Source organism: Strix uralensis, chromosome Z (assembly GCF_047716275.1).
Source record: "Strix uralensis isolate ZFMK-TIS-50842 chromosome Z, bStrUra1, whole genome shotgun sequence".
NCBI classification, from domain to species: Eukaryota; Metazoa; Chordata; class Aves; order Strigiformes; family Strigidae; genus Strix; species Strix uralensis.
In genome coordinates, this window is record NC_134012.1 from 62,713,070 (window position 1) to 62,735,324 (window position 22,255).

The following is a 22,255-nucleotide window of genomic DNA, read 5'->3' on the forward strand; positions in this document are numbered from 1 at the left end:
TATGAGCTCTGTGGAGACAGCTTATTTACTATATTTATTTACTGTATTTATTCTGTATTTAGTGGGAGCAACAGTCATCATTTGCATTTTTTGAAGCATATATTTAGTGAAATAGCCAAAATTGACTTAGAGAAAGTTATTGCTAGAACTTGCTTTTTCATTTTAAACTTAGTTGTACTTTATTGGCTAGCAGTGGGATACAAGGGAATTTCCAACCAGAATGAGTAATCATTTTCTGTTACAATTTACAAGCAAAGACAATCTATAAAAGGATCTGAGATAAGACCTTACTGAGAACAACTGCAACTGCTGGTTTCAGAACATTTTGGAGACTCATGAGGGGTTTTTTATTTTTATCTTCTCATTTCAGTATAAATGTGGGCACACTCACCAGAAGTGTTGGCAGAGAGGAAGTAGTGGGTGTATCAGAGTCATACTGAAACGAACAGGTGGAACAGTTTATGTTCGTATCAAAATCTTTAGCATCAGATGAAACATAATATACAGAAGGGCTAAGAGGACAGTATTCTCCTGTTTGTTCGAGACTGCTCCTATAATGTAAAATCTATCTGTGGGCTTTGCAGACTGTTTGAAAGGTTCAAGTTTGGCATGAACTTTCCAAGTGAGGCCTTTCTTACCTTTAGTCTGTAAGGGACAGAATATAGAAAAAAATGCAACAGAGGGAAGGTAGACTACAGAACATATCCCTCAACGACAAGAAGCTTTTAGAAAATACTTTCAGTGTTTCTTTTTATTTTCACTTGCAGAGCTAGCAGTCATCTTAAAATCACTAAAGCGAAACCCTGAGGGCTGATAAAGACAGGATGGAGGAGGGAACCCCTCCCTTAATGCTGCAGTATGTTCTCCTCTCCAAACAGTGAGGTGCATATTTTTGTACAAGCTGGGAAGCTGCATGACTGCATGAAACCTCACAAGCTTATCTGTGAGCCATGCTGTGGAGACTGTCAGGGAGGTGGTGCAGTGTGGCTGGCTGTAGGGGACTGATGTGAGCTAGCACTGGAAACAAAATGCAGGGCTTGACCTGTAGACTACTGATGTCAATTGGGATTTCTGCTGCCTGCAAGGGGCTTGTTATGGATTTTCATAGAGGAATTGATTCGCTGTAGTTTGTGGGTTTCTCTGAGTCCTCAAGGACATTTCACAGTGGGAGCAGATCCATAGAGATGATGCTGGCTTGAAGTCAATTAGAAGGTGAACTGAATGAATTCTGAGGAGGGAGAAGGATGGATTTGAGAGGACATGGATAGGAGAAGATATGGCTCGTGCCTTTGGAAATCTCAACTGTCTGTTGTTAGTAGTGAACATCTGTCCTTTTCCTACTGAATCCATTTAGAGAACAGTAGTCTCCTTACCAACAGGGGGTAATGCAGAAAGGCTGTTGTAGAATGCAAAATTTGCCTGAGATCTCCTGGTTTTAACTCAAGAGATTGCTAAACCATTGTTGCTATTTTGGTATGGTGATCATCCTCTGAAACAGAGATGAAAGAGAAGAGGAAATCAGTCTTTCTCTTTTTGTTTTCAGTTTCTATAAACTTGTTTGTAATGTGCAAAACAAGTTCAGGGCATGAAATATCTGGGAAATGTGCCAATGTGTAAACACATTTAATTTCTATAACATTGATGATTTGAAGTTAAGTAATTTGAATTCAGACTGAAGATCTCACTTCAAATTACTGTTAATTACGTGGCTGATGGTAACTTAGTAAAGCCACTGGCAGTACACCATGACTTTTAGCATAATAGTAAGTAACAGTAAGACAGTCCAGTTTTTGCTTAAAGGCTTTAATCAAGAAAGTGACAAGTATTTCCTTTCCTTTTAAAAGAATTTAAAAAAATACATTTACACAGCCTTCTTTCTTTTTTTTTCCTTTTTTTTTTTTTTAATTGTAATCTTACAGTTCAGTGAATGGGGTAGCTGATTTGTTTCGAGATTGTCATAATTCCTTTTTTTATTGATTTATAACCGCAGTACTCCTACCTGCTGGATGTGTTTATTGATACATTTTAAAGTTCATGAAACCCACAGAAAGAAAGCAAAATAAATTATACAATGGAGAGGACACATCTTTAATTTTTTTAGCAAATACTAGCCAATCAAGTCAAAGTCTTTTTTCTTATTTCTCTATACTCCTTTCTGAAATATGTAGCAGAAAAGAGAAATTCATGGAGAAGGCTGTCATATCAGCAAGTCTTGGAGGAAAACAAGCTAAAGATGGGAAATCTTTCTGGAGGAAGAACATCCATTAATCCTACCTGAAAACGACAGGAATTTCTGTTGGGAACTTACTGCTTGTAAAATCAGTAATGGGATCTGCAGCCGATTTCAGATAGGTATCATATATTTGTTTCTGACCAAGTGTAGCAGTGACTGAAAATAGTTTTTTCTTGGTCTACTGCATGTCCTTGTGAAACCAGTTGGTGGGCTTAGCAGAACTCCAATCACATCTCATTGCTGTTAATTGGTGTTTTGATTGGTATTGTTCGAGGTGAAGAGCTTAATAGGATGTGAAAAGTGAGCCACAATCGTTCTCTAAAGGCACTGGTCCTTTGACATGGTAGGTGGGGGCTCCTGTGTATTGTTTAAACACACTTTTCATATTTAATGGACTTCATAAGGCAATCTCTCACTTTTGAGCTCTACATTAAGTTGTGACACAGCAAATTGTTTCTGTTCAGTCATGTTCTTCAACACATGCCTGCACATGCTTCAGTGAATGTTTTTTAACTGTTTAAAGGTTTTTGTGTAATCTTGATCCTAAGGGGTAACTTCTGCTTCCTTGTTTTACTGAAGTTTACTGAAATTTACTTTTGTTTGTATGAATCCTGGCTCTTATTGGTTAATTCAATGACAGCTGTGGGATTTATTACGGTAAAATCAATAGCTTTTATATCTGATTAATCTGCTCTGGTTCATTACATTGATCAAATTTAAAGGCCTGTAATGGATATTTTATATAATAATCTTTAACAGGGAGACTTCAGATTGTATTGATTAAATCAAAAGATTTTTTCAATGTAATTGAAGTTAGTCTAACAATTAACATAGCATTGAACATGTTCTTTTACTGTATCTATCTGGACCTGATGTTAGACATTATTGACTTCAGCCTTCAGGGGGGTTGAGTGCAAACTGGAACCAGTTTTAACGTGTCTATCAGTCCAGTGAACAAAGAGCATTCTAAACATGTTCTCAAATTCACAGGCTATGTTTTCAACATTATTTCTAGTATCAGTGCCATTATTGAAATGCTCCATGGTGCAAGGCATACTGCTCATCCTGGGATCATTATGAATTTCACCCTGTTGCAGGGACACAATATAATACTGCATATCAGGGAGCAGAATGTCCCATAATTGTGTCTTTTTGTGGTTTTTAGGGTAGATTTAACAGTTGATATATGGTATCAGAAAATGGTCTCTCAAGAATACATGGTCTCTCCTGTGGAATAGATGTTCTGGGTAACAAGTTATTCCAGGGTTTTCTGAAATGACAAAGATGGTATTTAACAATTGGAGTAGATCCTTCCATTATTGTGTTCCTAATTCCTTAATATACATACTGGACATACTGCATTTTATTCTTATTCCTCAGATATTTGTTTTTTTGGTTTGGTTTTTTTTTTTTTTTTTAATTTTCTGAATATAACAGCATTTACATTGTTTTGAAAAGAGAGAAAATTAGTTAGGATTTTTTCTGTTACAGAAATGTGTTTACCAGGCATTAGTGTAAGAACAGATATTCACATCAGTAACAAAGACTAGTGAAATTAGAACTAGAAATTAGAAACTACTAGAATTAGTGCAAGTTATTAACTTTAATTACAGCACTCCAGTAACATTCTGTTGCAATTTTCGTAGGAAAAATGCTATTCAATTGTAACTTGTAGTAATGCTTTCATAAGATATTAAGAATTTCATAGGGGTTTTGTGTTTTATAAATTTAAACCAAAGTTATCTGTGTGTTTCAAAGAACTTACCAATGTCCACTGGTCAGTCTGCTGCACACTGCTATTATTATAACTTTGCAGTAAGACTACATTGTTCTTTTTCCCTTACTGGCCTTTAGCTGTATTGTTATCTTTGCTCAAACAGAAGATTCTTCCCTGTACTTAATCGGCTGATGTGAGTGAAGAGTCTTATCCAATCAGTCCCACTCTTGTATTATTACAAACCAAATTCCTTTTCCACTCCATTTGCCCATATTTGGCATGGGAGACAGCTTTACATGTGGTAATTTTTAATGAACATTTTGTCATGCCCTCACCAATCCCTAGAAAGAGTCAGCACCATAGGGCACAGTTTGACAAAATAAACCATGTGGTTAGGTTGTATTATATGTTATTTCAATGACATGGGTAGGTATTAATTCAACTGAAACTAAAATTCAAAATTACTTAACTTCTCTCATAGCTGAAGTATAATCTGTGTAATTGCCATCATGTAATAGATATTTAATAGTCGCGCAATAGGAAGATTATCATTTTGCATTTATTAGAGTGTTCATCATTACTATGCAGGACGTGGGTCAAATTCATTTCTTGGCTGAGGTATCTTTGCTGACCCAAGCCATTACAAACGTTTCCTACCAAGGAACTGCTTCAGTAATCTTTCTGAGGTTTGAATAACTACTCGGAGACATACAAATAAAGGCTCTTTCAGGAAGGGAATATAGCTGGTAGAAAGCAGGCTGCTTATTTATCACTCTGCCCAATCTCTGCCTGTAAATTGCCCCTCTGGGCCAGGTGAAATCAGACACACTCTTAAGTTCTGATTTCTCAGTTTCAGCTGCAGCAACAGGACAGGTCCTAGTGTGGGCGTCTGACTCTGCCCTTCATCTGGAGGCTGACCTCTGGTATCAACCCTGCTGATGCCACAGACCAAACTTCTGCCTAGGAAGTTAGCCTGCCATCACAGTTGGTCTGGATCAACCTTTAGGTCCATGAAATGTGCCAGCAGCAGGGAGCAGTGGTACTGCCTCATGTGCCAACCCTGAATGGGAAGGGAGTCCCAGAAGGTGAGTGGAGATGAAAGGAAGGTTTTCCAGCAGTGATTACTGCTCAGGGCAGAACGTTTCCTTCAGTGGAGGAGGGAGTTCTGCTTCAAAAACAGACACAACATAATTGTGAGTCAAAATATAGAACTATAGAATTATAGAATCATTGAGTGGTTTGGGTTTGATGCGACCTTAAAGAACATCTAGTTTCAACCCCCTTGCCATGGGCAGGAACACCTTCCACTAGATAAGGTTGTGCAAAGCCCCATCCAGCCTGGCCTTGAACACTGTAAAGAAGGGGACAGCCACAGCTTCTCTGGACAACCTGTTTCAGTGTCTCACCACCCTCACAATAAAGAATTTCTTCCTAATCTAGATCTACCCACTTTCAGTTTAAAACCATTACCCCTTGGTCCTATCACTACACTCCCTGAGAAAGAGTCCCTCCCTATTTTTTCTGTAGGCCCTGTTTAAGTACTGGAAGGCCACTGTAATGTCTCCATGCAGCCTTCTCTTCTCTAGGCTGAACAACCCCAACTGTCTCAGCCTGTCCTTATAGGGGAGGTGCTCTCCAGCCCCCTGATCGTCTTCATGGCCCTCCTCTGGACCTGTTCAAGCAGGTTCGTGTCTTTATGTTGGGGGCCCCCAGAGCTGGGTGCAGTACTCCAGGTGGGGGTCTCACAAGAGTGGAGTAGAGGGGGAGAATCACCTCCCTCGACCTGCATGGCCCTGGCTTCTCTTGATGTGGCCCAGGTTATTGTTATCTTTCTGGGCTGCAAGTGCACATTGCTGGCTTATAGTCAGTTTTCCATCCATTAATATGCTCGAGTCCTTCTCTGCAGGGCTGCTCTCAATCCACTCATCACCCAGCCTGTATTTGTGGTTGGGATTGCCTCAACCCATGTGCAGGACCTTGCATGTGACCTTTTTGAACTTTACGAGGTTCACAGGGGCCCCTCTCTCAAGTCTGTCAAGGTCCCTCTGAATGGTATCCTTTCCCTCTAGCATGTCAACTGCATGACTCAGCTTGGTGTCATCAGCAAACTTGCTGAGGGTGCACTCAATCCCACTGTCCATGTCGCCAATAAAGATGTTAAACAGCACTGGTCCCAATACTGGCCCCTGAGGAACACCACTCATCACTGCTCTCCACTTGGACATCAAGCTGTTGTCTGCAACTCTTTGAGTGCGACCATCCAGCCAATTCTATATCCACTGAGTGCTCCATCCATCAATTCCATGTCTCATCAATTTAGAGACAAGGATGTCATGCAAGACAGTGTCAAAAGCTTTGCACAAGTCCAGATAGATGACATTAGTTGCTCTTCCCTTATCCACCAACACTGTAACCCCATCATAGAAGGGCATCAAACTTGTCAGGCACAGTTTGCCCTTAATGAAGCCATGTTAGCTGTCATCAACCACCTCCTTTCCATGTGCCCTAGCATATCTTCCAGGAGGATCCACTCTGTGATCTTGCCAGGCACAGAGGTGAGACTGAATGGCCTGTAGTTGCCGTGGTCTTTTTTACTTCCCTTTTTAAAAATTGGGGTTTTGTTTCCCCTTTTCCAGTCAGTGGGAACTTCACTGGACTGCCATGACTTCTCAAATATGGTGGATAGTGGCTTAGCCACTATCTGTAAGCTATATAAACTTAGGCTGTAAGTGTCCTAAAAATCTGAAAATCTCAGTGAAGTAAAATACCAGTATTCTGTGACTGCCTTCTCATTTTGCTGGTGGGAAAGGCTGTTTTTTCTATACACTACATACTTCCTTTTGTTTGTCACTTTTCCATACTTTCATTCTCTGTTTTGCCTTATTTCCCCCACCTCTACATGTTGTTTCTGTGGGTGAAAGATTTTGGGAAGTAGTCTTGTTTTACTGAATACAAAATTAGTTATCAAGGCAAAGGTAATTCCTTCTCTAAAACCAGTAAAATACTCATGTGCCATCTCCAATCTGATTATGATTTTTCTCTTCCTTCCTTCCATTCCTTTGCTTCATCACTTTTGTTTAACCCAAACTAATGCCAATACTCTTAGAGAAGGAAGTAATATTTACAGTATATGCGAGAGGAAAAAAAGCAATTGACTCCCTCTAAAACATACTTATATTTCTAGCCCCATTTACTTAAAATGCAATTGCTTTCTTTTGCTTACTTTTGTAACTGTTTTGTTAGGATTGGGCCCAGTGTGCTTTCGAGAATGGAAATCCAGCACTACTTTTCCTGCCTACGTTTTTCATTTGCACTGTCAGTATGCTTAACTTTTGTAAGTGTTATTTGCTTGTGTTGACTGGGGAATGGAGATGTAGTGGTGCTCCAATCTTTAGTCTTTAAAGATTTCTATAGGAGTCTGATTTGGTTAACCTGTTACAATGAGTTTAGAGGTGTTTACATATTGACTAATGTATGTTTAACCACAAAGGAAAACTGCACAGCACAGCACTACTTAAAGACATTGGTCTGAAGAAGTGCGTTCATCTGGAATAGTAGAGATGTGCTCTAATTGAAGCACATCAGCACAACTGCATAAGCAAAGCAGCACAGTGCTTTTCTCCCATTATGCTTATCATATTCAGTGGTCATGAGCATTACCGTTAACTCAGATTCTCTGAATGTATTGCTGTCTCCAGTCACGAGGACTGTTGCTATTATCACTAGCTATTATGGAGGTCTGTAAGACTGTATGATCAAAGTGTCCTTCCAGCCAACAAACTGTCACTTAAAAAAGCTTTGCTGGGTATTTTGCACCTTCCCCCTTGGTCATAAAAGACAGCCAGATAGTGAAAGCCTGGACTTTCACACAAACCTGCAGAACATAGAAAGGATTGAGCTGAACTGTCTTCTAGATGATATAGAGATTAATTGTTTATGACATTCCAACCTGGTATTTCTTTCTAATTGTGTTTTAGGAAATTGGGAGATACTTGTGTAACAGAGGGTATAACATTAATGAAAAGGTGTCATGAGGAAAGAATCCTGTTAGATTGTGTGGATGAAACCCAAGCCCTACTGAAACAAATCAGAATACACCTATGAACTTCCATATAACTGAGATTGCACCTTTTGCTCTATCTAACCTGGCATTTATAGGGTTAGCATTTGGAGCAGGAAGAAAATTCAGGAGACTAAAGAAAGAGGTTGTGGTTCATCGACAAGTCACAGAAAAGTTTTGAATGGGAAGATCCATCGGTCAGTTTGTAGCTGTGCTTTGTAGCTATAGACAGGAAAATAGTTTCTTTTCTGTGAACGCAGAAGGAATGAAACAATGGAAAAAGGAAGACTATCAAATTATGTCAAACAGTTGCTTGAGTTTGGTAATCAACTTGTCAGTTCTGTGTTTTTTCCTAGTTAATAAAATGCTTTTCTTTTGTGCTGTTTTCTCATCATTGCTACTGTACCTTGCTACAGACATTTGTTTATGTATTAGCTTAGATTTGACTGTTTATGAACCATCTAAACACATCACTCATCTTCCATTTCTAATCCTCATAAATTCACATACATGCTTTTTGATCACCATTTTTAGACCAAAGGGTCGCCCTGTTCAAGTGTTCTTCATTATTTTTAAGGTTTTATCTTAGCCCTTACTATTTCCACGTGTTTAAACAGTTCCATGGGGCAAGAGTAAAATATATGAAAAAATAGTCTTCTTAAATGTTGGAAGTGTAAGAAAAAAAACCCAGCCCATTAATGCCAGCAGCTTTTAACCAATGTATAATAAAGAATAATTTACTTCATGTAGGTTCTGTCTATATTAATCAAAAATAGATTGGTTTGAACTTCCAGACTGACACATTGACTTTTATCCTGTAAGTGTGAAGGTAGTTCATTCATTTATAATGGGAAGGGGAGTAAAACAAAAAGAAATTGATGAAATTTTATTATTTGTCACTGGTAGGTTCTAGTTTATGGCCACAAATTAAAAAAAAAAATAATAATTTTTTTGAACAGGTCAGAATTTGTTAGCCTAAAGGAAAACACTAACATATCTTCATTTCTTTGTGTACGAGGTAACAGTATACACATGCAGCCCAAGAAAGCCAGTCGCATCCTGGGCTCCATCAAGAGAAGGGTGGCCAGCAGATGGAGGGAGGTGATTCTCCCCCTCTACTCTGCTCAGTAGTCCAGACCCCACCTGGAGTAGTGTCCAACTCTGGAGTCCCTGGTATAAGAAAGACACAGACCTGTTGGAATGAGTCCAGAGGGGAGCCATGAAAATGGTCAGAGGGATGAAACACCTCTGCTACGAAGAAAGGCTGAGAGAGTTGGGATTGTTCAGCCTACAGAAGAAAAGGCTCTGGGGAGATCTTACTGCATCCTTTCAATACTTAAAGGGGGCAGATAAGAAAGACGGAGACAGATTTTTTTACCAAGGCCTGTAGTGAGAGGACAAGGGGCAATGGTTTTGAACTCAGAGAAGATAGGTTTAGATTAGATGGAAGAAATTTTTTACAGTGAGTGTGGTGAAACACTGGAATAAATTGCCTAGACAAGTGGTGGATGCCCCATCCCTGGATGTGTTCAATCAGGTTGGATGGGGCTTTGAGCAACCTGATCTAGTGGAAGGTGTTCCTGCCCACGTCAGGTGGAGTTGGACTAGATGATCTTTAAAGGTCTCTCCCAACCCAAACAATTATGTGATTCTTTAATTCATAGAATTTTGTATTTTACTCCATTATCTGTATTGCAGGAATATGTTATTGTCTAAGTATGTCACAGAAATAAGATATGCAACACCTCACTGAGAGGTCTGTCTCTTTCCACCAGACCTCAGGAAGGAGCTGATTTGCCAGAAAGGAAAACCTTTTCTCCAGAAGTTTATCTGTTAGCTTTCTTAGTCTGTAAAATGTACTCTAGGTCTGTTTTACTGCACCTTTGCTATGTACCTGTGTGCACATCTACTGCATTTGTGATCTCTAAATAATTTATAACTAACATCTTTTAAAATGAAGATATGTTTCACTCTTAAAAATGGTCACCAGAGGAACATACTGTGCTAGAATGAGTGTCAGCTGATGACTTCCATGACTCTGAAGCAAGGATAAGTGTTTAAATTGCTATGCCACAGAAGACTAACCAGGTTTACTGACAAAGATTCAGCACTCTTTTTGGTGTAAATGGATTCCTAAGGGCTTAAGTGGCTTTAAAAAATATATGTATGGATATTCTTTGCTATTTTCAGTAGCTACCTAAGTAGTCTCTACTCTCCACTTCTCCTGTGGCTTAAAAGTCAAGGTGAAAAGTGATTAAGTGTGTTCCCAGAAGCTTGAACACTTCGAGAAAAGAGGTGAAAAGGAGCTGTGAAAAGCCTTATTCAGGTTTTTCTGTAAGAATGCTGAGCAGTTAAGCGCAGCCTGAGGAGTAAGGTGTCCTATATATATCAGCAAAAGGTTTGCTCAGCAAACTTATTTTAAAAGTTGTCATGAATATGACTTGCACTGTGAGATAAACATGAAAGTAATGTCAGAGAAGATACATTTTCCCGCACCATTGAAAAAATACTGTGTGGCTAATTGTAGATGGCAGTGAATAAATGATCTGGAAGACCAATGATAAGCAAGAAAAAAAGCCCTTCTACTGAAAATAAATTAACAAAAGTGACCTTGGCTTCCTGAAACTGTTAAGGAAATGTTGAATGGACCAAAGTTTAGGACCTAAGGAATTCTAATACAGGATCTCAGATTCACAAAAGAACTTGTTAGGTAGGTCTTAAAAATAATATGTCAACATTAGAGGATATGCATGCATTCCAGCCTGGCCAGTAAGGCTATGAGAAGATGGTTATTGTGAAGTGGGTGGAGGAAACATGGACATAATGATCCTTCTACCAAGCCCAGTCTCTTAATAATAGCATTGGGTTAAAAACAGTTTCATTCTGCAAGCTTCTCTAGTGATCTTTATTTCCAATCTGGTTCTTCAGATAAGATAATATTTATCACAATACATTTAAAATGTTATTGTTCAATTGCTTTGATTTTCGTCTTCCTTGTCCTGAAAAATACGTAGCTGTTTCCTAGAGATTCTGCATCAAAACTGCTATTTCACTGTCTTACATACAAGCACACACATGCACTATTTATTGCTTCTTTGCCATCTTTTTCACTTTGTTCTTTATAATCACAATGAAAGCATGACAATGGCAAGTCAAGTCCTAGCTGTTGTGCTGTCATCAGATTTGCAGTCATTCTTATCTGATGACCGCTAAACCCAGCCTATGCTACCAGGCAAGTGTTGGCATCTTTCTCATGATCTCTGTTCTAGACAGATATGTAGTCTCTGATGAGAATCAAGGGTCATCGCTTTCAGTATTAAAGAAACAGTGCTGTTGCTTTTTCAAGTACAGTAAGGCAGTTTTAGTGAGAGACCTCAAAGAATTGCTTAAACATGCTAATTGCAGTCTTCAGGAAATATCTTGGAGACTGTATCTGTTACCTTTTAAGTCAATAGTTGTCACTGAATGTCTCTACATTAGTGTTCTCAGTTTGCATCAGAAGACATTTGTTAAGTAAATGTCCTGATCATTCTCTTTTACTGCTCTTTATGTCATGGGAGGGTCTTAAAGCACATGTTTTTCAGATTAAAATGGACTGGAGCATTACTGTAATGGGTATGGTATGGACACATTACTGAAAATCTTAACCAAGAAGACTCTCCAAACCAAATGATAGTTTAGAAAGCAGACATTGGTTTACTGCAGCACTGGATGCATCAGGGATTTCTTGTCCTAACATGCACATGGAGGAAAAAAGCACACTCATTATATACATTAAAAAACTGAATATTTATATAATTCCTAAGAAGTACCCACCTATTTCTAGGGAATCTAATGCATATGTTAAGTACCTGCCTATTTCCAGGAAATCTAATGCATGCATTATGAGACTGCCTCTGTGCACGCAGACTCACTTATCTTGTCTGTGCAAAGCATTCTGAATTGGGGAAGTGTCGCTCTTCAGCATGTAGGCTTGCTTATCTTGTCTGTACAAAGCTTATACAAAGGGGCCTGTTACTGGTATATTAACTAAATCGTTTAAGTCTTTGGTATCGATCCCTCCTTCAGAAGTAGTTAGATTTTCTTACTACTTCCATGTATTTTTCTCAATGGTTCTCTTAGTACAACCTATGCAGATTCCTGTAACAACTATAATTATAACTACACAAATTATTCCTTCCAACAACATGGCTCACCGTCCTTTTAGAGACCATCTGCCTAATCCTGGGAAGATTTTGTTGAGCCAAGTATTTTCTGCTGCATCCCTGATCACTCTGCTGTCTTCTGCTACTTTTCTCAATTTATTTAATGGTTCTAGCAGGTTATAGGTGATGTTTGTGATGTGGATACAGCACTGTTCTTTGTCTAACTTAAGATATCCACACACCCCTTGTTCTTCAACTAATAGCAAGTCTAAGGCTAGTCTATTTTGTAAAGTCATTTTAGTATTAGCTTAGACGTGTTTATTAATAATTTGGAATCCTTTTTCAGTGGCTCTTGACAAAGTTTCTACTTGCCAAGTCAAATTTTTTATCAGTATTCGATTTTCTAAAGCCATTGGTCCTGGTAATAAGAAACTTTGGAATCCCCAGTCAAATTGTACTGCTGTGGAATGCCCTGTCCAAGTATCAAGGTCTTTTTCTGTTTCAGTGTCTCTTAATTTCTCCCCAGTATTGGGCTTTGATTGGACTCTTTTTCTGTGTACAACATAGGGTCAATAATCCTAAAGTTATTTGTCTAGTTACTGTACTAAGTCACAGTCAGGTAGTCCAGTATCCATCCGACGTGACCCGTGTCTTGTAACCTGGAGGCGGAATTTCTTTTCTACAGTCTTAATTTAAAAAATTGTATTTCTTGCAGTATTCCGTCATTATCAAAGTAGAATTTAGGATCAAGAATTTACTATGATTTAAAACATTGGGGCACCTCCAGTTGGCTTTGCTTATATAAATTGGTTTCATGCCCCAATTAAAACACCAATCTACATTTCCTATATATTTGCAATCCCCTTCAGCTGGTCTGGTCCAGGGTTTGAGTTTCTTTTTAAGGTTTAAACATTCAGGGATAGTAGTCTCATTTGTGACACTCGGGGCAATGACATTCGTATCATAGTTCCAACATAATTTTTCTCCATTCAGGAGCAAAACTTCATTATGTTGACAGTCCCCAGTAGTCACATGCCAGCCTATGGTTTCCTTAGAGGGAGTCTGCAAGTCTTGCTGTTTGTGACACCTGCCCTTGGGATTTATATAGTGTCTAAGACCTGCCTTTTTAACTGTGTCAGTAATATTTTGCCATTCTTTCAGGGAGGACATATTGACTGGTAATGATGCCCCAGGTTATAGGTTGTCTAGCCGAATGAGGAATCGGGATGCATGCTGTAACATTAGTAAGATTACACATTCTACCAAATTCCAGTATTAAAGTTAGAATTAAGTTTTCATGTAGGTCTGCACTGGTCTCTCTGTCTTCACCAACTCTTAAACTTCTCAGCAGATCTGCAAGCAATACAACTCAGAACTTCATAATTCCTGAGTTAATTTTAAGCATAAAGGTCCTTATTGTTTGACAGCCCATTTTGGTGATGCAGCTGTCTTAATCCTGCTGTGATGTATCCATGGAGTGACTCCTTCGAGTTTGACAGCTGTGTAGGTGGTGAGTAAAATCTAGAAGGGTTCTTTCCACTTTTCCTTCAACAGTTTGGCTGACCACATCCTCAGATACACCCATTCTCTGGGCTGGTATGGATGCACAGGCATGTCCAGGGATAGCAGTGTGCTCACAGTGACATACCTGTGGAGAGAGGACAGAACCTTTCCTAGAGACATAACATACTCTTTCAGGTAATGTTTCCTTACAATTTCAGATTAACTCCTCTTTCTGTCACCTAATAAAGTTTACCATATATGATTTCAAATGGACTAACCTTTTCTTTCGTTCTATGCTAGATGCGTATTCGTAGCAAAGCTAAGCATAAAGCATCCAGCTGCTTTATCTGAGCCTCTTGGCAAATTTTACTTATCTGTCTTTTTAGGCTTTGATTCATTCTTTCTACTTTCCCACTTGATTGAGGTCTCTATGGGGTATGGAGATCCCATTTTACCCCTAATGCTTTAGCTAAACTTTAAACGGCTTCTGCTGTGATGTGTGAACCCCTATCCTATAGGTACCCCAAATCTCAGTATTATTTCCTTAAGTAACACTTTGCTACTTCTTTTGCCTTGTTGGTATGATAAGGGAAAGCTTCCAGCCAGCCTGAGAAAGTATCTGTCATTACCAAAAGATACTGGTATCCATTTTGCCATGGTAATTCGGAAAAGTCTATTTGTCAGTAGTCTCCTGGACTCTTTCCTCTCTTTGTCACCCCTGGTAAAGGTCTTCAGGGTAAGTGAGGATTGTTCTTCTAGCATAATTCGCATTTCTTCACTATGTTTTTGGCCATTCCAGTCATTTATACACTTAGCACTTGTGTTTTCAATGCCTCTACCATTGCCTTAATTCCCCAGTGAGTTTCTTGGTGTGGTCTATTAGCCAATTCATGCATAATTTCCTGTGTAACTTATTAGATGTGAAGGATTCACCCACCACACTTCTTGATTTTTATTTGACTTTAATAGATTAACCAATTGGCTGTCTTCTGGTGCATACTGCAGACTCTTAGGTCCCAGTTTCCGGCAAAACTAGCAATATTTGACTTCCTGCTGATTCTTTTGCAGCTTTATCTGCCATACAGTTTCCTATATGCACTGCTGGACTATTTCTGCATTGATGCGCCTTACAATGCCACTAGTCTAGGTAGATTAATTGCTTGTAATAATTGTTGGATCGTTGGCCTGTATTTGACTGGGGATCCTTGAGATGTTAAGAGTCCCCTTTCTTTCCAAACGGTCCCATGAGCATCGAGAAAGGCAAACTTTCAATCTGTCCATATATTAACAGTTTTGTCCTTTGACAGCTCTAATGCTCTTAGTAAGGCTATGAGCTCTGCTTTCTGGGCCAAAGTGTTAGATAAGAGAGCTTTGGCCTCAATTACTTCCTCCATGGTTACCACTATGTATCCTGCTTTCTGCATTCCTACCTGCATAAAGCTGCTACCATCTATAAACAGGTCCCAGTCTCCTTTTCCATTCGCATGTCTTTCAAGTCTTCTCTGCTGGAGTATATCAGCTCCATTGTTTGCAAACAACCGTGAGTTTATTCTCCACCAAGATCAGTGGTTAGAAAGGTCACTGGATTCAGGATTGTAGTTACTTTCAGCTCCACATCATCTTGCTTCAAAAAATGGCTTGATATTTCAGCATCTGGCTTGGTGACAACCAGTGTCCTTTTTGTTCCAGAACTGCTGTAACTGCATGAGCACAAATAAAATTAGCTTTTGCCCGAGTGTCAATTTTCAGGCCTCTTGGATCAGTAGTACTGTAGCCACCACTGCTCGGAGACATGCTGGCCATCCTTTGTTGATTTTGTCTAGTTGTTTTGAAAAGTACCCCATGGGTCTTTTCCACAATCCCAGTCTCTGGGCCAACACACCTAAGGCAATATGCAGACTCTCATGTATGAGTAGTTCAAATGTTTTTTCTAAATCAGGAGGCCTAGAGCCAGAGCACTCATTAAGGCCTGTTTCAATTTTGTAAACACATCCCTGCACTCCTGAGTCCAAACAAGGAGGTTTCCTTGCCCTTCTACAGCTTCATATAGGGGTTTGGCAGTGAGTCCAAAATTCATTATCCATAGATGACACCATCTGGCCATTCTGAGAAATGCTCTGAGCCCTTGTTTTGATTTAGGTTCTGGGATTTCACAGAAAGCCTCTTTCCTTTCAGTTCCAAGACTACGCTTGCCCTGGGAAATTGTGAACCCCAAATATGTTACTTACTGCTGGGCAATCTGTGCCTTTTTCCAGGACACCTTGAACCCCAGTAGTTCCAAAATGTTTAGAAGGTCTATTGTCATTTGTATGAATCCTCCTTTTGACTTGCTGCTAGTATCATGTCATCTATGTACTGCAGCAAGGTGATGTTTTCATGCATCTTTTGCCAGCCCTCTAATTCTTTGACTAATTGATTTCCAAAGGTTGTAGGTCTATTTTTAAATCCTCGTGGTAATACTGTCCAGCTCAGTTGAGTTTTTCTACCAGTTGTAAGGCTTTTCCATTCAAACCTGAACAGTTCCTGACTCTTCATCTGCCAGTGGAAGGCAAAAGAATGCATCTTTCAGATCCAATACAGTAAACCATTTATCTGTTTCCTTCAGGGTGGCCAAAAGAGTATACGGGTTTGCCACTACCAGGTGGACATCCTGCACAATTTGATTTGTAGCCCTTAAGTCCTGAACCAATCTATAGTCTTCTGAATGCAGCTTTTTAACTGGCAGTAACAGGGTGTTGTATTCTGACTGGTGTTCTCTTAATAATCCAAAATTCACTAATTGTCCTACAATACAATTAGAACCTAATGGTTCTAATCCTTTTCTTGCTTCTAGTTTAATTGGGTACTGCTTTTGTCTTACGGGTCTGGCATCTGGTTTCAACTGGATGATTACCAGTTCTGCTGCTCGGGATCATCCTAATATTCCTGAAGCCTGTACGAGAGATGTCACAGCGTTTTCAGTTTCTTCTGGTATCTCCTGTAACACAGCTTCCTTCTGTAACATGGAGACTTTGGCATCCAAAGCTTTATCTTCAGGAATGTGGTTTTGGATTTTTCCTTTTTCAAAAGTAATTTCTGCATTTAATTCAATTAATATATCCCGTCCTAATAGCGGCATAGGGCAATCTGATATATAAAGAAGTTGATGGGTTAACACCCTTTTCCTAATTCCAAACTTCAAAGGCTGGAAAAATGGCCAATTTTCTTTCTGCCCTGTGACACCAATAATTGACATTCTTTGATTACTGAAATTACCCTTGCATGTATTTAATACTGAATAAGTAGCCCCTGTATCTACTAAAAATTTTACTTTCTCATTTCCTAACCTTACTATAACCAGGGTTCTGCTGGGGAGGCTTCTGATTCTTCCCTCGGTCCTCCTCAGTCTGAATCTAATATCACCATGTTAACAGACTGCCTTGGCATTTCCTCAAGGCCCTGCTACCTTGATTATGGACATTCCCTTTTCCAGTGTTGTCTCTGCTTACAGAAAGCACACTGCTCCTTTTCTAATGGTATTCCGGCCCTTTGTGCTCCACCAGGAAGCCTTCTTCCCCTCAGGCCCTGATAGCCCTGTCCTCTGACCCTACCAGTTTGCTGTACTATGGCTGCTGCCATTATCTTACTGTCTTTAAGCTTCTCTTTTCTCTGTTTTTCTTTCTCCACCTTTTCCCTATTGTTATATACTTTCCAGACACTAGATTGTCCCATAAAAATGTGGACCAACAAGACACCATTCACCTCATTCTACGAATTCAAATCAATATATTTCCTTGTAGCCTCCATTAGTCTTCAAAGAAAGAATAGGGATCCTCATTCTTTCCTTGGATGACCTGATACAATTTAGACCAATTCTTTGACTTTGGAATAGCATTCCAAACACCATACAAAATTGTTGGTATTCGATTAATAATAACCTTTGAGCAGGGATGTTGGGATCCCAGCTAGGGTTGTTGGGAGAAAAATTATCCTCTATCCATCCTTCTTGTGCGACTTGAATATGCACTTGGTCCACCTCCTCTCTAACTTTGGCCATAATAATTATTCTTTCCTCATAAGACACTAAGTGTTTTAAGATAACTTGCAGATCTTTCCAATCCAGATCATGATTCTTGAACTAGTTTCCATAACTGTTGCCACCTGTTTGGGGTCCTCCCTATATATGCCTGCCATTTCCTTCCAAGCATTTAAATCTGATACTGAAAATGGCATCTTTACCCAAAGTGGTCTGTCTGTTCCTACCGCTTGCCTGAGAGGGGCTTGTATGTTCTGAGCATTTCCCTGCCTAGACCTACCTGCCATCGGACTGAAACCTTCCTCCTCATAGGAACTACCCAAATCTCTATTCCTTTGTTCCCTTTGTCTTTTGTTCGCTTGTTCCCTTTGTCTTTTGTTCTCACCCCTTTTGCCTTGTGGTGCAATTTCCTGCTTATTTGTCCTTGCCCCTCTGCCCTTTCTTGATCCGACCAACCTCTCAACGTTCTCTTCCTCTTCTCCCCATTTCTCTTCATATTTGTTGCATCACCTGCTGATGCTACATACCGAGCAACAGTGCTTAGGCGGTATATTATTTTCTGCTTCTAGTGCTAATAGACCACTTCCACTTGCAGTCAAGCCACACTCCTTACGTATATCATAATTAACCCATAATACAAAGAACAAATTCACATACAGCATTTTATCCCATTTTCCTTTGCATCTACAAAACATCATTAATTGTAACACTGTATTATAGTTTATACTTCCATTCTTAGAACGTTTCTTCTGATCATCTAAAGTATACAAGGCCACCAATGATTACAGTATTCTATTAACTTTTTCCAAGTGAGGGGGTTGCCCCCAAACTTGCTCCAGTGTTTTAATATACATTCCAAGGGAGAGCACTTAAGAATTTCCCCTTCAGTAGCCTATCCAGCTCCCATTTTACAATTTCAAAATTACCACGAATACCCAAACAAAATCCAGACTCTGGGCATCTCGGTAGTATGGATTACACAATTGCACGCTACAAGTTCCAATACCAATAGCTCAACAACGCATACATAATTCAGATATGACTTACTTGTGAGCAACTAATACTTGTGACCAATGTCGTTAATCTCCCAGATAGCTGTTGCAGAAACTCACCCAACCAGGGAATTGGAGGGCCTCCCCGAAAATACTCTGGTGCATGCTGGAGTTCTCACAATTCCTCTGGTCCGTCAAGGCACTGGAAAACTTGTCCCATCTGGGTCGCCAAATTCTGTTACTGAAAATCCTAACCAAGAAAACTGCAAACCTAACAATAGTTTAGAAAGCTGACACTGGTTTATTGCAGCGCTGGGTGCATCGGAGATTTCTCCTCCTAACATGCACATCAAGGAAAAAAGCACACTCATTATAAACATTTTAAAAAATGAATATTTATATAATTCCCGAGAAGTATCCACCTATTTTCAGGGAATTTAATGCATATGTTAAGTACCTGCCTATTTCCAGGAAATCTAATGCATGCATTGCGAGACTGGCTTTGCACACACATTCGTTTATCTTGTCTGTACAATGTGTACTGAATTGGGGAATGGTCACTCTTCGCCACGTAGGCTTGCTTATCTTGTCTGTATGAAGCTTATACAAAGGAGCCTGTTATTGGTATACAAAGGGTCCTGTTATTGGTATATTAACTAAATTGTTTAAGTCTTTGCTATCAGACATACTGTACTCAGCAGTGTGTAAATCAGTTTAGGCTCTTGAGAATTACTTGTACGAAGGGTTACGGGGGTGGACATTCACTAATATTGTCCCTTAAAAGAAATCAGTATGTATTTTCAAAAGGGCTATTGATGTACGTGCAAAATAGATTTAGAAGTGCAGTAAACAATTTTATATTTTGCTCTAAGAGTACCTGTAACTCAGCTAGTGTCAAAATAATGCTAATGATAGTATTGTTGTCCCAAAAATGGGGCTTCATCACCCAGTGTGCAGAGGCCCAATTCATACACAGAATGGAGGTATTTTCCTTTATTACGTGAATGTACTGCACACGTGCCTGTCCTGAGACAGTACACCATGGTCCCAAAACCTACGATTATTTATACACCCAATCTATACATATTCAGTACACTGATACATATCTACTAAGTGATTGGTCATAATCTTAATGCTTAGCATATAAATTAGCATGCATGCCTAGTTTTCCCTCTCCGCCACCTTCTTTTGAGTCTGGGGTGTAATTAGAGTTGGTGGTCCATGGGTCAGTGGTCGTGATCTCCCCCTGCCAGAATTACCTTTTACCTAGTTTCCTCATAGTTTGACAGACATAGGCAGGTCATAGCAGCTCCCTGTCTCTACTTCCCATTAATCCTTCCTAGGCTCCTGCTTTTTGACATGCATATACAATAGCAGATTGGTTTAAGGTTAATTATTTGTTTCTACCATCCTAGCAGCTAAGCATTTGGTTCTACAGCGTTCCTTGCAAAACTAACCTCTGATCTTTTAGCATTCCTTTTAATAATCCAACATTAGTATCTCTATGAATTGCCAGATAAATTATGTTGCCAGTTTGATCATTAGTATATTGCTCATGGAACAAAACCAAATAATTTTCAATTACACCTTGGTTGTCTTTTGAAAAAAAGACATCACTTTCTTACTTTGACATGTTCAGTGTTTTGGAAGCTGCATGAATCGCTTTTCACAGAAGCACGTGCAGACATTTCTTCTTAATCCTCTCTGTAACTTACTGTTGCAAAAGAAAAGATATACAGGCCTGGGCTAGTGTCTCTGCACTCCTATTGCTTTCACATAGCCTAAAGATTGAAATTTAATATAAGATATTACTTTACAGTCTTGTTCTTTATGGACCTTCTGGAAAACATTTTTACACTATTACTAGTAATTTACACTGATGGCAAGTATTCCTGTCAGTGAAATCTAAAGTGAACTAGCTGTTAAATCATTGTTTCCTGTCCCACATAGTCTTTTTCAGAGTAATTTCAATTGCTTTTAAAAAAAATACATAGTAAGTATTCCAGCTGTTTCTGTGTGTTAATTGCAGAATTATTTGGAACGTTGTTTTGAATAGAAATAAATGTATATTGTTCATTGCTTACAATTGGGTTCATTTTAATTTCTTTTTTATTTTGTGAGGTTTGCAACTCCTGTTGCTTGGAGACTCTTCTGCAGGGGTTTACTATCTGCTGCTGGAACAAACCAAGCGAGACTCAACTTCTTAAACAAGTAGAGTGTTTCTAACAGAAACCTTGACAAATCAAAAAATATGTGGGCAGTTTTGAAAGTTCTTTTTTTATGAAGGAAGAATCAAGATTGAAGAATCAATCAGCATGGGCATTTTATATTTTGAAACTAATGGTGGTTTCACATAAAAAGCTGTTGTCATTGGTTCATCGAGGATTGAAAGGGTCTGTTCCTTTGGGTGAATGCTTTTATCAAATGGTTAAAGAGGTTTATTCATCCTGTGATCTCCTTCTAAACCTAGGTGAATAATTTATTTTTTTAGATGAAAACTAAAGGAGTTTGTGTGTTTAAATAAATATAAGTATTCTGATTGCTTGGAAATGTTGCAGAAGTGGGATAGAGTTCAGACATGTTCCCAGTGTTAAATGTATCCTGGTAATTAGTCCTGAAGGCTTTCTCCTTCATATATAGGCCTTCCTACGCCATACTATGTAGGGCATGTGGAGAATTCCAGCTGTTACACCAAGATCTTTTTATGTATGAGAAAAGAGTTCATAGGCTTAACTGGTCTTAACTTTAGCAAGAGAATTAATTCACTGGCAAGAGAAGGGCAATGTTATGCTATATTTTGATTCTTCTTTATTCTTAGCAGACCCTTTTCCTATTGAGGTGATTTTTGAAAAGTTCATTAGAGCGGTTTCAGGAGCAGATCATGCTAGAGCAATGGTGCAAAGCAAAACAGTCTCCTACACCAGGGAAGCTGAACCATTTTATTTTAAGACAGGTAAAAGTGAGCTTCAATATATTATTTTGCCATAGCTAGTAGAGACTACGCTCACAGTGGTTAAAATTCTCTGCAATGGCAATGACATCGAATGGCCTCCTACTGGCCGTGTTCTCATTTATCTGTGGCAATGCAAGGTATGTAACATGACTGCATTCACCATTGATATCACTGGTCTTTTCTTTCTCTTTCTAAGGAATATTGCCAGGCAGAGTCCAATCTCTCAAGTGGTCCTTGGAATCTGCTTTATAAGCAAGAATTTGAATTTAATTGACAATATAAGAGGAGGGGGTAAAGGGAAAAAAAGCTCAAACAAAAACAACCCTTACTATTAAAGTAGTGAGTTAAGTTTGGTAAAAAGCAAATGACAATTCTGGGGGGTATTTCAGCTCTTCATAAAGTACATTATTCCTTTCAATGAAATGTTTTTTGTGTATGCTGTTTCAAAATAGTGTACATTTAAAACTGTAAAGTGATCTAACACACTCTGCAGTGTTTCCATGCTGGATGTCACACTCTCAGTATTATTGTTCACACTTCAATTCTTTAATGCTCTAGATTCCTTGTACAGCCTCCTGCCAAAGGCATATCTCAGTAAGACAAGGACAAATAATGCATTTTTAATTAACACATTCAC

The 22,255-nt window shown here is 39.0% G+C and overlaps 1 protein-coding gene and 1 long non-coding RNA gene across 8 annotated transcripts in view; one reads left to right on the top strand and one right to left on the bottom strand.

The window, feature by feature from the left end:
• Positions 1 to 22,255, top strand: part of ST8SIA4 (ST8 alpha-N-acetyl-neuraminide alpha-2,8-sialyltransferase 4) — an 83,652-nt gene that overhangs the window by 48,273 nt on the left and 13,124 nt on the right. The window contains exon 5 of one of the 7 annotated variants that reach the window (XM_074856127.1): positions 7,928 to 8,389. The exons of 4 other annotated variants lie outside the window; for them this stretch is intronic. In XM_074856127.1, coding sequence (XP_074712228.1) covers positions 7,928 to 8,054 — 127 coding nt within the window. In that variant the 3' untranslated portion in view covers positions 8,055 to 8,389. Of the gene's footprint in view, positions 1 to 2,168; positions 2,580 to 7,927; positions 8,390 to 22,255 lie in introns of those variants that run through there. 2 more of the 7 variants (XM_074856128.1, XM_074856129.1) reach the window with 2 other exon arrangements.
• Positions 10,902 to 19,024, bottom strand: LOC141937865 (uncharacterized). The gene is made up of 2 exons (XR_012627103.1): positions 18,786 to 19,024; positions 10,902 to 13,803 (listed from the first exon to the last, which is right to left on the bottom strand). It is a non-coding gene; the product is annotated as an uncharacterized LOC141937865 (long non-coding RNA).